This window comes from Ictidomys tridecemlineatus, chromosome 1, assembly GCF_052094955.1.
Source record: "Ictidomys tridecemlineatus isolate mIctTri1 chromosome 1, mIctTri1.hap1, whole genome shotgun sequence".
Taxonomy (NCBI): domain Eukaryota; kingdom Metazoa; phylum Chordata; class Mammalia; order Rodentia; family Sciuridae; genus Ictidomys; species Ictidomys tridecemlineatus.
In genome coordinates this window covers 96,353,752-96,370,596 of record NC_135477.1, presented here as the reverse complement: position 1 = coordinate 96,370,596, position 16,845 = coordinate 96,353,752, and the positions used below count along the sequence as shown (strand labels likewise).

Below are 16,845 nucleotides of genomic sequence, written 5' to 3'. Positions count from 1 at the left end.
TGAATTCTTAATCTAAATAAGGAAAAAATATACCAAATCAACAATTAAAAACCAGAGAAAGGGTTTTAATACTAAAATCCAGATGTACCTAACAGATAAGATTCTTTATTTTCCAAAGAAATTCTCAGAAAGATTTCCTTATTGTTTCTCAAGAACATGGACAACTTTCCCAGAAATTTTCCATACCATTTCCTAATAACATATCTCATGGAAGACAAATAAGCCATTTCAAACACTACTTTCAATTTGTTATTTTATAGCAAATTATGTTTTATAAATATTAATTTGTCCTACATAACTGGTAAATTAGTAGCCAATCTGAAACATAAAGCAAATTATTGTTTGCTTATGTACAAGTAAAAAAAAAATTAAGTGAACATAGAAAACTGAACCCAGCTGAACTTTAAACACCTGAACAAAACACACCCCCATCTCAAATACAGTTCGCATAGTTCACTACAGTGTGATATGTCTGTCTCACCCATCTATCTATCCACGCCTGGTGTTATACTTCAGATAATTCTCATTCTACCACTTCACAATTTTCTCATGTTTCAACACCCCACTTCCACACATAAACTTCAAGTTTTTATCAAGTGAAAGTGTCAGATTTATTATAATATTTATATATTTCTTAACCATTTAGAATGTATAAAGTTATGCCACATTTTTATTAGGAACCCTGTCTTTTGATGTGTCACTGATGAAGTGAGAAGTGTTAAACTTCCAACTTCACTTTCCTTCCCCACAAGCCCTGTGGTTTTTATTGCTTGATTTTGCATATATCACATTATAGCATAGCTAATACATAGGAATGCATGTATCACGTTATAGCACAGCTGATATTAATCACTAAAATGTCCAAATAATGCCAAGAATAAAGTTAGAATGTAAAGAAAAGAGTGCTTTCAATCAAGATCTTCCCAGAATAAATCAATCTTCAATTTTACTATTGATTGGGGTCCTGTTAACTCAATTTCAGTGTTTTGATTCCTTTTTCAACCAGTTCTTATATTTGCAAGAAATGATATTTTATAAATTTTAGTCTTAAGAGATTTTTTTGAGTCCACTCAATCCTTTTATAAATCTAAGGTGCATTCTGGGATTTTCATAATCTTCTTTGTCCCACATTTTGAGACATTCTATTGTTTCATCATCCTTTATTTCATTTATACTCAACAGTTATTCCCAAGTATGCTAAAAAATATACTAAAATAGTAAGAAAATAGAAGCATGAATTACCTAGAGCAGAGGTGGCCAATTGTAGTATGCATGCTAAATCCAGCCCACCACCTGTTTTTGTACATAAAGTTTTACTGGAACACAGCTGTGCTCATTCTTTCTCATATTATATGTGGTTGCTTTCAACTACAAATGCAGTTTAGCAGTTGTGACAGATTGAATGTCCACAAAACCTAAAATATTTACTATCTGGCCCTTCACAGAAATACTCTACCAACCTCTGGCTTAGGAAATGATGCAATACTAAAATAATCAGCTCTATTGCATCATTCTTTTATTTTTTTACTATGTTGCCAAATATTGCAGCATCTCTTGAAAAAAGATAAAAGGCCACCTTTGTTGTCTTTTTATTAGCTTTCATGGAAGAAAGTTAAAAATTCATAACTCTTAATTATCTGCACTGATAAAGAGAAAAGATTGACAGATTAAATGTTTACCATTTATCAAAATAACATGATGAATTTAAAGAAACAGGTCCACACTGGACTCTACTATGATGGCAAATTGATTTTGATGATCAAAATCTTACGACTATGAGTCCTCACATGATAATATACTTAATCACTTTTCTGAGACTTAAAAAAAAAATCAATGAGTGAGCCATATTATTTCTAAGGGGAAAAAGGAAATACAATGTTATCATCTAGTTAGCAATTTAATAGAAAAGACATTATCACACAATATTTTGGGATAACCTGGATTATCCTGTTTTGCTAAACAAAATGAGAGTGAATCTTGAAATTTTTGTGCACAGATTTTTAACATAAATTTTAAGTAGGAAAAATATGGAAGGGACTTTGCATAAAAAAGGTTATTGAAGGAAAACAGCTGATGTAGAAATTTAATTTACTGGAATAGTCAATCTAATTTGGTATTTATAAACCTAAACATTACAATTATCTTACACTTATGGAACAAAGAAGACTATACTCTCCAACAAAATTATGAGCCTTTAATGTTTTCAAAAGCACTGCATTTGGCAAATCAAAACTACTCTTAAGATTTCATCTCACTCCAGTCAGAACAGCAGCTATTAAGAATACAGACAACAATAAATGTTGGCAAGGAATGTGGGGGAAAAGGCACACTCATACGTTGCTGGTGGGACTGCAAAATGCTGCAGCCAATATAGAAAGCAGTATGGAGGCCCCTCGGAAAACTGGGAATGGAACCACCATTTGACCCAGCTGTCACTCTCTTCGGTCTCTACCCAAAGGATTTAAAAACAGCATACTGCAGGGACACAGCCACATCAATGTTTATTGCAACACAATTCACAAATAGCTAAACTATAGAACCAACCTAGATGCCCTTCAGTAGATGAATGGATAAAGAAAATGTGGTATATATACACAAAGGAATATTACTGAGCAATAAAAGAAAATAAAATCATGGCATTTGCAGGTAAATAGATGGAGTTGGAGAAAATAATGCCAAGTGAAGTTAGCCAATCCCAAAAACCAAATGCCAAATGTTTTCTCTGATATAAGGAGGCTGATTCATAGTGGGGTTAGGAGGAGGAGCATGGGAAAATTAGATGAACTCTAGAAAGGGCAAAGGAGAGGGAGGAGAAGGAAGGGGTCAAGGGGTATAGAAACAATAGTGGAATGAGATGAAAATCATTACCCTAAGTATATATACGAAGACAAGAATGGTGTGAATGTACTTTGTATACAACCAGAGACTTGAAAAACTGTGCTCTATGTGTTATATAATTGTAATGCATTCTGCTGACATATATAACAAATTAGAATTTTAAAAAAATTTAAAAAGCACTACATTTGATAATACAAGTACAAGAGAGAACCATAAGCTAGGAGAACTCAGTAGCAATGTATTTAAAATCTGCTACTAGTATTGCATTTTTATGGTAAAAGTTCAAGAGTCATGGTAATCATAAGCAGGACTTAGTAGAAATCTAGAATTACCAATATAAAATGGGTATGTTCCAGGCTGGGGCAGGGTGCTTGCCTAGCACTGGATTTAAACCTTAACATCACATAAAAATAAAAATAAAGTAAAGGCATTCTGTCCATCTACAACTACAAAAAACATTTTTTTAAAAAGTTGGATATGTTTCAAGCACACATAAAAGAGCTAAAGAGCAATTAGTTGCATTCAAAAGACTTGTCTATTGCAGGAATGTAAACCTATAGAAACAAGGAAATACAGAACAAAAAAAATTGCTAAACTTCAGTTTTTAATCACATTTTCTAAAAAAGTTGTTTTGATCCATTTCAATTGCCAGTACTACCCACTTTCTTTCCCTCCTCTCTTGGACCCCTTCCTCTACTCTACTGGTCTTCCTTCTATTAATTCATTTTTTAATTGGTATATTGTACTTTACATAAAATTGGAATTCATTGTGATATATTTGTACATGCACATAGCAACGAAGCAAATTATGCTAATGCATTTATGAATGTCAAAATGAACCCCCAATCATGTATAACTATAATGTACTAATTAAAAAAAAAAAGTGTGGAGGTAGGAAACAAATTGTTTTGATATTATTTCTTTACTCTTACTTATATAAATCATGTGTAAAGATACTTATGAATATAAAAATTTAAGAGGTTACAAAGAACAAAACGGTAAACCATGATGACCACTTTCCTGGTAATACAAATTTATACTTATTAATCTTTATTTCAGTGGTGATAAGACTGTTTTAGCTGTAGAATAGGTCATATTTGTCACTAAGACATACTACATTAATATTTGGGTCTAAATACCTGATTTCAAGATAATCTGTTTATGTCTTAAAAATTAAATTAAGGTAAGTTGTGTTATTTTAACCCCACAAATGCTAAAACATTCTAATAAAATATAAGACACTATGGGGAAGAACACAACTTTGCTTTCTAAGCTCTAGAAAAACCAGTGGAAGATAGAAGGGAAGGTTTCTCTATGTGTTCCTTATCTCAGCCCACTCGATACATAGTTCTAGAGAGGGAGATCACAAATCTGACATATATCTCCCAAAGCACAGAAGATAGTCTGATTAGTGAGAGTCTGACAGCCACTGAAACAAGTCTTTTCATAGAGATATGGCATACTCCTAAAGCCAGACTTCAATAACAAATCTTGCCTTTGTCACTTAATGGCTAGGAAAACTCCATTTAATAATTCAATACAATAAATGTTTGTTGATTGTCAGGTGTCTTTTCTAGTTTTTGTTTTTGTTTGTTTTTTGGTTTTTTTTTTTGTTTTTTTTTGTTGTTTTTTTTTTTTTTGCTGCTGCTCATCTATTTGTTTGTTTTGTGGTACTGGGATTGAACCTGGTGTGCTTTACTACTGATATATTTTCCAGTCCTTTTATCTTTTGAGACACGGACTCACTAAATTTCAAAGGCTGACAAATTTGCAATCCTCCTGCCTCAGCCAGGGAATTATAGTCATTTGCCATTGTGCTTAGCTCTGTTCTAGTTTTTGAGATACAATAGTGAACAAATCAAAAATGTTTATCTTCATGGAACTTATATTCTAACCAGGGAAAGATGATAAATGCTTTACAAGATAGAGTAAGCTGCAGTGACACATCTAGGTATCTAAATAACTCTCATTGTGAAGCTAATTTTTTAGCAAAAACTTGAGAGACAAGAGTTAAGCAATTGGATTTCTGAAAGAAAATAATTTTGGGCAGAGTGAAAAACTAGTGACAATATCCTAAGAAAGGAAAAAGTATGAAAAAAGTATGACATTTAAAAAACAAATAGCACTTGAAGCAAGTATGTATGTAAAGGAGTGACAGACAAGGATAGTAGAAGGAGATGAGTGTAAGAGAACTAATGAAACACCACTGTAGAGCCCTGTATGCCACAGTAGGGACTTTGGCTTTAACTATTAACTGAAATGTAGAACATCTGCAAGTGTTAAGCAGTGGAGTGACATGATCTGACTCACATTTTAAATGATCCCTCGGTCTTTTGTGTGGTATAAGGGGACAAAGGTAGACACAGTGGGATGAAGTCAGTTTCTGGTGTTGTTCACATTCTAGATATATTTTGAAGCACAGTTAGCAGGAAACTCCTGACAGGTTGGATACAGAGTACAGAAAAGAAAGAGAGGAGTCAAGATGACTTTAATGCCTTAAGTAATTAACTTAACCTCTTTGGTCTAAGTTTCTCTATTTGTAAAACAGTCACAGTGTAAACCTCAACAAATTGTGAAATAATTCAAAGAATTAACATGTATAAAAACCTGTGCTTAGAATATGGTGCTCAATAATGTTAGTTACTTTTAATGTGAAGTGTGTTATCTCAAAAGGCTCACTCTTTTTTTCTAGAGCCTGTCTCAAGAAGCATTAGTTCAGAACTCTGCTGTTTCCATTCCACCATCTTAGCTTGAGTCTGGGAATGCAGGGTTACATTAGGATAAGTGAGCTGATTTTACTAATCAGTTTGTTCATAAGCAAAAGGATATTACTGGCTTTATGTTCTCTAATAGTGAGAATCCTACTAAAAGGCTAAGTGAGTATTTGATTCCCCAACTTCTGTTGTAACCTACTTTTACTTCAGGACCAAAATAACAGACTACAAATAGTATTTAATAGTGCCCATATAGCAATCAAATTGCTTTATAATAAGCAATAAGTTATTTTTTAGGTATTCTATACTTATAGACATTCTGCAAAGGGCAGCAATTTGAAGCTTATTCAGTTATAAAACAAGACAAATAAGAGTGAGGTACTTTATTTCAAGTAATTCTTAAAACAACCTTGCAACATGTATTAAAAGTGTTAGATGCCACATACTACTTATTTTTCTAACTATAAAATGTTAGAAAACTACAAGCAAAAATTTAGGATGGAAATTTTTATTATTTAATGTGTGGACAGATATAATTTATAGACTTATAAAAGAAATTTAAATCACCACTAACTCAACCAGTCAATATGAATTAGAATTAAGAATATTGAAATGTAACAGATGTATGTTAGAATCTGTTACATTTCAATATTCTTAATTCTATTCATACAATTCTGTATGGCAGAATCTGTCATCTGAAGACAAAGGCACTTCTGACCCCTAATAAAAGGCCTTAGTAGTGTTTCTAGAAAGCATATACCATACTGTATGGTTTTTTTTAAGTCTATTTTACATAAAATTAGAGCAAGCAGCCAAGCTCAACAGAACTACAAAAAAAAAAAAATGGTGCATCTGTGTTGACTAATTATTAGAAAGTTTTCAAGAAGGAAGTGAAACTTAAGATTGATTTTAAACTAGCAGCATTTAGATAGAGACTGACATGAAGATAGGAAGGAGTACAAATAGATTTAAAACACTTAGTTAAAAAATAATAAAAAAAAAAATTTAGTAACATACAGGTAGAAAAAAGTGGTTGCTTCATTCTAGAGAACGTAGTCATTCATTCAACGAATACTTATGAATTATTTAATGGTGTCAAGTACATTTAAGGAATAAGGAAAAACAATTCAAAGGGGGAAAAAATCATTATCATGACCTTATATTCTACTAGAAAAACATGAGAAAATGAAGGAATATGTATTAAAATGTGACAAGATTATGATGATTCTTGAATTTATGCTCAGCTTCAAAATAGTGATTTCTCATTTAGTAACTACAATAAGCTGTAGATAACAACCATCTGAAATTAACTTGCTGGTAGGAGACAAAAACTGGAAAATCAGAGACATTCCAAATTAATGAACAATTTATTTAGCTGTATACCCAAACCTCTTACATAATCCTTTTTAATCTCTGAGTTATCAATACCTCTATTTTACACACTGGAATTTCTTAAATTACTCTGTAAAGCACTTTTTTCTAACCTTTTCCCTATCATATTTCTGAAAGTATGAGTTAAAAGTAGAGGTTAATCACCCTGTGAATTGAGCAACCAAGATTTAACAGGCTAATTTGAGGCTAATCACTCCTCTTTAGTTTTGGATTTTACTCGCTCATACCTTCTCTTGGGCCTTGTACAACAGGTACTGCCACTACATATCCACCCCCCGCCATCACTATCACTTTCCTCTTTACCATAGTCTTAGTTTACGAAGAGTATACAGACATACTCAAACTCTCTGGCGATAATATTATAGTCAAAGAAATAAAAAACTGGAACCCCTCTGGGCACTAATCCTCTTCTATCATTGTGTGTGTACGTGTGTGTTTCATTTCCTTTGCTACTGAGCTTACCTAGATATTTCTGGTTGTGATTCATCCATGCTACCTCCACTTTTGCCTCTAATAACTCACTCCTTAACCCCATGCTTCTTGGCTTCTGTCCCCATCACATTTCTATTCTCAAAAAGCCACCAAGGACTTCCTAATTATCTAGAATCAACACAAATAAAAACTAACAAATTCTCTTAGGATTCATTTTTTGAAAGAATCGCAGTAAACTAAATCTTGTTTAGTTTTAATTGAATAAATGTTTGCATAACATATCACCAAAATACATTTTAAAATACAATGCTAATTAATGAAAAAAGAAAAATAACACTGACCTGCATTGGTACCGGTTCCTTAAGATAATATCCTTCAACAATCTGTTCTTTTCTATAATGATCTATGATATCCCCAATGCTGTTAAAATAAAAATAACATAATTGGTTTCACAAAATATCTAAATATTTTAAAATACAACTAAATCCTGTTACCAAGGATCATCTATTCACAAGTTTCTTTCAAAGCATGTAACTTGGATATATTAATAGAATAAATGATCTTACATTATTTCAGAAAAAGAAGAATGTTTCTAACATAGGTTCACAGGTCAAAAGAAGTGAGCCAGAGATTCTAATTTCCTATTTACATCAAGTGAACAGTCAAGTCAACAATATACTCAGAGCCACCATCAGGAAATGATTAAAAAACCATATTTTTTGTTTTATACCAGAGTACTTAAAACATATTGAGTATTAAGAACTGACAGGGGAAAAAATGGCATTTATTTAGGAAGTAGAGTTCAGATAAACTAACAATTTTTATCGTGGAAATATTTATATATTATGCTTTCCCATCAGATGCAGTGGTCATAAATGAACAGTAGGTGAAAGTAGAGGAGAAGAAAGGGAAAGAAAGGAAAAAATAAGAGTGAAGAGCTAATTTCACCTGTATGATTAGCACCAGATCAAGAAAGGCTTACTGATGATTCTGATAAAAAAGTATTATCAACTGTTCTAAATATTTGGGAAATATTACAAATAAAACAAAACTAAAAATAAAATGGTATAATGTATTTTAACACAAAATTTAGCTTGCCATAATGAGTTTTTTAATATATAAAAGTGCTTCTTGGGTTTGGGGATGTAGCTCGTCTGGCATGCGCGGGGCGCTGGGTTCGATCCTCAGTACCACATAAAAATAAGATAAAGATGTTGTGTCCACCGAAAACTAAAAAATAAATATTAAAAATCTCTCTCTAAATAAATAAATAAACAAACAAACAAATAAATAAATAAAATATAAGTGCTTCTCTATTATCACTAGAACACTTTATTGCCCTGAATATTTAAATCCTTGAATTTTAAACCTTCCTTTAATATAATAGAGTAATGGGTATTTTTAAGGGAGCTAAGAAACATTTCTTCAAATAAGTCTGGTTTAACCTACCCCTTGATTTTTTTTCCATTATATTTCCTATTAATACATGGAATACATATGTATACGTCACAACTGGAATATATATGTATGTGTGTATATATGGCTCCAAATATATCTTTCCTATACTACAAAATTAATTTAAACCAAATGTAAATAATATTCAAAAGCAAAACTTAAAAACTAATAAAAATAATTATAAGTGAAGATTAACTAAATATCAGAGGCAGTATTCAACACAAGGCAAAGGGGTGAGGTTAAAAATGAGACAAGTAAAAAGGTATTATCATATATAGTACTGGGGATTAAACCCAGGGGCCTTTTGCCACTGGGCTACATTCCCAGTTCTTTTTGTTTTTCATTTTGAGACAGAGTTTCACTAAGTTGCTTAGGGCATTCAGAAGTTGCTGAGGCTGGCTTCAAACTTGTGATTCTTCTGCCTCAGCCTCCTTAGTTGCTGGGATTACAGGCATATACCACTGCACTTAGCTGGTTATAAATTTTTAAAGGAAAAATGCAGTACCCCATAAATCCAAAAATGTTTAAAAGAAAAAACATCACCAAATATAACTGAAAATAGCTAGATACTAACACAAAGACAATTGTGTTATATACAGTAAAAAAACATCAAATCTATAAAAATTAGTAAATATCAAAGGTTTCTGGTCAGTAACTATCAAATGCAATCAATCTTATGTGCCACTCTGTGTTATAATATAATACTTTCCATGAGCTAAAGGAATATAGCTCGTGAACTCTGTAATAACGTATATAGTTTAGAATATACAGGAGCAATTTAAAAGTGTGTAGCAAATAATAACTTTTCACCAAAAAACTAGACTTACAAGATTAAAAAAAAAAAAAAAAGTACTCCACTTCATACCCAGATGCACCTTAAAAAGCAGTGAGGGGAGACAGCAAAAACTAAAATTTCTTAGACATTTCATAAGAGTTCTAGCTATGAAATCAGGCAGACTTACATCTCAGAGTGTTCAGTATAAACTTATTGGTGAAATAAATGTGAGTTTTTAAAGACATTATATCCTGTAATTTCAGTTAAGTACTTAATATATAAAACTATGTGCCACTCTTGTTGAAACCTAGATAAATGTTAAAAATCTTCAAGGTCTGATGAAAATCCTTTCTTTTCCCTCTTACCATTACCTGAACTACTCTATTCTGACTCTTGTGCATATTTGTACATCTTCTCAATTTATCAGTCTATATTCCTACCATCTTTCCTAAAAGACCTGAGCACTAATAATTCAGAAATGGTATCTTTTTCTTTAACATACGTATAGGATCTATGCAGTGTATTTCACAACAGATTATCTAATAAGTGTTTACTAAATTAAATTTGCTAAATTCCTCCCCTATTTTCTAAACTTTTGAATATAGGAACATGTTATATCTCAATAATTTCTAAAAGAAACAGATATAACTGCTACTCTCTTAATTACAAGGTTAATGCACAAATAGTTAATGGGGAGACACGATAGCAGAGCATGGCTATGTCAGACTTACTGAATAATCTTGAGTTTTACACATTTATTTCTAAACAATGTTAACCATGAAGATGTATCTTCCTAGAAATTGTTTCTGACATTAATGCTGAAATGGAATATGTAATTCTAAGACAACTATAAAAACTGCCATTTTCCCCTCATCAGAGTTACAATTTTGACCTTCCTTTAAAAAATAAATAAATAAAACTAGAAACTATAAATCACCTGAATTTTATAGGAAATAAAAGTCAAGGATTTGGGGGAAGAGTCAGGCTACTGAATTACCATGTATTTAACTTTAAAAAAAGTCCTCATTTTGCAGCCAGACTAATAATTCTATAACAGTTGAGAAAGAAATATACTTCAAATTATTTTCTTATTCCATTATGGTCTTTATCAACAAAGACTACCTTTATAGGTTTTACAGACTATCTTCAGTGAGTAATAAGAATTCCCATTGTTGCAGAACATAGACATTTGTTAATAACTAAAATAACGTATGGATATTTACCAATAACCAAACTTACAAAAAATAAAACTTATGAAATTATTTAATCCTAAGCAAATCTTAATTTGAACATTTATTCAGTTAAGAATATTTATTTTCAATTTTTAATTTTATATTGTTCCACATCTGACAATGGGAAAAATTAATTTATAAAGAGCTCAAATTGCAGCCACCTGGATTTTCAGTGAGGATGTCTAGAACCCAGATTGCAATGTAGAATGTATTCAAACACAGTTTATATATAAGGTATGCAAAAGGGTCCAACTACCTTGAACTATCTTTCATTTGATGTTTTAGAACTGTCCACTGACCCTCTGGTAGGCAACCAGAAGAATCTGCCACTGGAATTTTTTGTTTTGTTTTCCAGGTAAACCAGCTGCTAGATCTGCATCTACTTAAAGGTCAAGCTGAAAATAAGAAAAATTCTAATTGGGAAGGAGAAAGGTAGAGTGGTATGAAGGTATTAATCACGTAAATGTCAGTTCTTTAAAATAGGATTACACCATGGCCTCCAAAGGAGCAAAATGATGGTCTACTCTAGAGTATGAGAAAACATTTCATTCAGTAATGAAGAGGTGACTTTTTCTTTTGCAGAAAAAAATACTGACATGCTATCATATGGTTTCCTCTATTATTTTACTTCCATAATCAAGCAACTAAAATTCATTCTGAGTTTCAGGACAAGAGTTTACTCTGAAGGTGAGAAGTCAGAACCAATCATGATATATAAAAACTACTGACTGGAGAACAGCACAATTATGTAGTAACATATGTATAAATCTCAGGTAACTCTTGAGGAACCTTTATTTTCTTTTTTGCTATTAAAATGGCTCATTGATAAAAGAATGTACTAGATTTTCTTTTCCTTAAATTAGATGTTTTACTCTTCATGCAGATAGTATATAGATTTAGCAAATTTGTTACAAAAAGCTTGTGTATAATTTTTTTTAAGTCACAAGTTATTTTGAAGGAAATAAGTTATTTTTTTAACACTGTATAAAATATTCTTGGATATGACTACTACTAAATTATAGTAAAAAAGTCAGGAACTTAATTTTGAATCTAATTTGTTTTCAATATTGTAACTATTTTTGCCAAAAGTAAAAGGTAACTAAACATTTCTCAAGATTTACCTGTTATAATATCGGCCTCCCATCATAAACTGATTGTTTGGTGTTGGACATATTTTAAATCGCTGAATATTTTCATTGGTCCGAAAATAAAGTGAATAATCACCAGGAGTATTATCTGAAGGCCTCACAAGAAAACTGCAGACTTGGCCAACTGTAAAAATTAAGCTGTTAGTTTTATTTCCTAATTATCAAATAAAAAAGAAAAGATGTTAAGTAGTATAATTATAAAGTACAAAGTCATACCATATGCAAAATTTCAAATTTTCACCAGAAAATTAATTCTTTTATTCTTTCTTTCCTTCTTTCTTCCCCCTCCCCCACCTCCCCTTTTACTCCTTCCTTCCTTCCTTTTCTTTCTTTTTCTTTCTTTCTTTCTCTCTCTCTCTCTCTCTCTCTCTCTCTCTCTCCTCTCTTCTCTTCTCTCTCTCTCTCTCTCTCTCTCTCTCTCTCTCTCTCTCTCCTCTCTTCTCTCTTCTCTTCTCTCTCTCTCTCTCTCTCTCTCTCTCTCTCTCTCTCTCTCTCTCTCTTTCTCTCTTTCTCTCTTTCTCTCTTTCTTTCTGGATTCTTTCTTTTTTGGTCCTGGGGATTGAACCCAGGGTTGTTTTACCACTGAGTAATATTCTAGTCCTTTTTATTTTTTATTTTGAGACAGGGTCTGCTAAGATGCTGAAACTGGCCTCAAACCTATGACCCTCATGCCTCATATCAGTCTCTTGATTGACGGGGATTTATAGGTGTGCGCCACTGAGCCCAGCAGGAACTTGTTTTTTAAGACAATCTTTTTGTATTTCCTGATTTATGCTTCACAAACACCCATGGTGACTGGCTACTACATCCCAGATATTTGTTAAAAGCTTTATTTCATAAAAATGCGGAATAGAAATTCTGCAGCAGTAACTTCTGGTCAATAATGTCTGTAATTGGCATAACTTAGAAAGAACTACCTAACCAGAAATGTGGGGATAGTGACTAAAACTGCTACACTATTTGTAAATCCCCTTAATAAAAACATTCTAAAAAGAAAACCAATTTTGCATTTGAATAGTCTATACTTAATCGGTGTTTCCAATTAAAAAGTAAAGGCTATTTCATCAGTACCACATACAAAAAAAATGACTATAATAGAAGAATGGAAAAAAATAGATTCAAAAATAGATTCAAAACAACTGAAATTAGTAATTATCAAAAATCAATACTCATGTACTACATTTTATTTAATATGATCCTAAAAATACACATGGAAGCAAATTATCATACATCAAGTATCTTCAAGTCAATTTTAGACTTTTCACATCTTCAAGTGGCAATGACTCCTAATACTGAGATGCTTTTGCCTTTTGTCTGTTTCAGACCTAATAACATGAAAAAGATTAGGACTTATTTTTAAGAAAACATAAGGAACATTTAGAATATCAGATATAATTCTGTGTAAATTATTAATAGTTCTAATCTAACCATGATCGAGTAACTTCATGTTCAATACAAAGAAGTAAAAAGTAAACCTCCTTAAACTGAATCTTAAAGGGCTAAATACAAAGTAAACATAAAAGTTGCAAGAAACTGACTGGAATTTAATACAGGCTACAATGAAAGTACTTCTAATTGGATACAATAAATCTTGGTGACAAGAAACCAGTATACTCTGTTTCTTTAAGAATGTTAGATAGAAATTATAAAGTTGTACATGCAAGTTTTAAGTCCAGTTTTCAAGGAAGAAAATTCCACCAGATTCTCAAAATAGCACAACTCAAAAAATACAAATTAATGTAAGATATTAAGTTTTCATATTAACATGTAAAACAAGAAGGGGTACCCCAAGTATTCAGTGATGCAAGTTCCAAATATAAACATAAATTCACTAAAATATACCTTTTGGGTACCACCTTGAAAGTGGAGATAGCATGTCATTGTGGTTTGGTGTTTGCTCTTAATTACTACCACACGGTATTATCATGTTCTTTAATTTATGTTTTGAACTTACTTAATATAGGTTAACTATATAAACCCCTCAAATATTGCCTCAAATCTTTCAAAAGATTAAGTATTAACTTAAAATGTAATACCTTTTGTACTTTAAAACAATTCAGATCACACCTTTAATAACCTTTAATAATTAATCTTAATAATGTTTAATAATATCACCCTTAATCATCAGTAAGAGAATCTATTGTACCAAATACAGAAACTATCAAGCAAATCTTAAAGAACTAAAACTTCTAAATTATATATTATGGATTAAATCTGTCTTGTAATCTTTATAAGATATGGTTTACTGAAAAAACATTTGGTAGTTAAATTAATTCAGCCTTTAATACTTAGTAAGAATAAAAAAGATAGGGTAGTTTTTATTTTAAATAATAAACCGACAATACAAAGTCAGTCTTTGTGTTTTCTTACATCCACAAGAGTTTTAAGATACATTAAAATTAATATATTTTAAGTAAGACTCAATTATATAATTCCATGCAAGTATAAGAATAAATACAAGAATGTTTGCTGTAGATGAATGAAAAAAAGAGTGCCAACATACCACTCCTCTATTGGGGCCTGGCAAATTATGGTATTCATAGAATAGAAAACTTACAGTTATTAAAAATAATAAAAATTTATATCTGTAGATTTTTGAATGCTCTCCCAATATATACACTAATATGGAAAAAAGTATTTTACTTGTTCTTATAAGTGTATGTATGCATAAGGGTAAGAAAGGGAGATACATATAAACACAGAACACTTCTAAAAACAGAAAACAACAATTATCAACATGTGTCACATCAGGGGAAGGGTAAAGAGAGGCTAGGGTAAAAGAATAATACATTTTATGGAATTAGACACCACATGTGTGTTTCAACTAGAAACAAATAAACAAAATACAAGCTTCTCAGCACTGGGAAAGAAATTATAATATGCATAAACATTAATTGAATGCTAAAGGCATATACAATGCATGAAAATTGATTGGTTCACTTTTTTATTCTTTTAAAATACAGACTTTAAAAAGGCAAGTGAATATAAAAGTACCTGTCATTAGTAAATTATAAGCTTCTTGTTTGGAAATCTTCCCATGGAACCATCTTAAAAAGAGAACAAATTAAATATATGAATCAAAAGTCCTTTTGGTTGCTATCAGTTGTTCAAAACTAAATCAACATAATCACAATTCAAACAGAAATGTGAAATAAATGCAACACAATTGATCAAATTATTTCAGTTCTAATACATTGCTACATTTTGTAAACATATTATGCTTAATTTCAACAAAATATGGAAAAACTAGGAACTACCAAGTACAAACTACAATTTCCATATTAATTACCAATAACAATGATTTTAATCTTCATAATGCCTGTTAATTGCTTACATCACAGTTAGCTCTTTTTTCTTTTGGGGGGGGCAGAGGGGAAAAAAAGGATAGTACAGGTAGAGCCTACCCTAGAACTGCTCCAGAAAAAATACTTAATGAATTAATTTTTCTTATATTTCTCTCATAATAAATTTACCTATAATTTAATAATCTCTCTCTTCCAATAAAATGAAAATGTTGATGCATACTTTAGTGAAAGCCAGTAAATAAGATTGGATGATGATAACAAGTGAATACCAACATTAAGTACTAAAAGAAAAGGACACAGTGTTCCTAATTTTATGTGAGTTAATAGCTTATCAAACTAGATTGGTAAAGTATTTTATATTTTATATTCTGAAATTAAGCCTCTAGAAATTATTATAAATGGCATTATGAATAATGAATAGCAAAAATACAATGACTAAAGCACTCCAAACTGCCTTAAAAGGTAGAGAGGTTCCATATTGCTTTCACGTATAAGTTAAATGACCATTTGCTACAAATGTTACAGCATGACTTCCCTATTCTAAGGGAATGTCAACTAGATGACCTCCAAGGTCAGTCCTATATTTGTATAGCTAGTAAAAGAAGAAAATTCAAAGAGAAGAGGATGAAAAAGCAATACATGGGATTTACAGATGAGCAAAATATCCTAAAGCCCAAATGACAGTATCTGAAGTTATTCCTATATAAAATTCATATAATTCAAGCACGTATGTGGTTGACATAAATGATAAAGATTAGTACTTGCTCTTAAGAGATCCCCATTCTACTTAGAAAAATAAAAGACAAAAATAAAACAATGTTCAAAATATATCAAAGTGCAGTGATTGGTATGTTCTGAGGGAAGTGTGGGAACAAAAGAGAAAGGCACCAATTCTTAATTGTGTTTCAGAGTTAACAATGAAGGAAGAGTCACTGAATACCAAATCATTCAGTAAAGACATATATCAATAAATGCATAATGAATGAAGAAAAATCCTGGCCTACAAAGCAGATTAAGCAAAGGCATAAAGGAGAAAAACAGGATTATGCATTTGAAGACCTATAAACTACAGAGTATAAAACTAGAAAAGACAAGTGATAACACTAGTAAAAGACACAGTAGGTAGATCACAGATGGTCTTTGTAGGCTCTGCCAAGGTAAATATGGTGAAAAATTGGTTAATTTCAGGTGAGAAAGTGATACCATCAGATCATGTATTTTTAGGTAAAACATTCTGGCTATTGGAAGAGAGAATCCGAGCAATCTAAAAGACTCAGGAGACAAACTTGAGGGATACTGCAGTATCAGGTACTAATAAGAGAAGAAAGGGCCTGTTGAATATAATTACTTAATATTAAGAAGAAGACACACATTTAAGAAATATTTTAGGAGGTAAAATCATCAGAACTTGGTATCTACATCATGGAATCAGAGAGCTGTAAAGAAACTCAGCCAAAGTTATGCCATCTATTTAATCTCAAAGGGGACTCGGTGTTACAAATGATATTTAAAGGATTTAAGATACTTTACTGCCACAGTCTTTGTGCTAAGAAA

At 31.4% G+C, this 16,845-nt stretch overlaps 1 protein-coding gene across 1 annotated transcript in view; it reads right to left on the bottom strand.

Moving 5' to 3' along the window:
• Rasa1 (RAS p21 protein activator 1) overlaps positions 1-16,845 on the bottom strand; it is a 98,312-nt gene that overhangs the window by 31,498 nt on the left and 49,969 nt on the right. The window contains exons 7-9 of the mRNA XM_005315670.4: positions 14,981-15,033; positions 11,960-12,110; positions 7,718-7,796 (exon numbers count right to left, since the gene is read on the bottom strand). Of these exons, the coding sequence (XP_005315727.1) occupies positions 7,718-7,796; positions 11,960-12,110; positions 14,981-15,033 (283 nt within the window). The remainder of the gene's footprint in view (positions 1-7,717; positions 7,797-11,959; positions 12,111-14,980; positions 15,034-16,845) is intronic.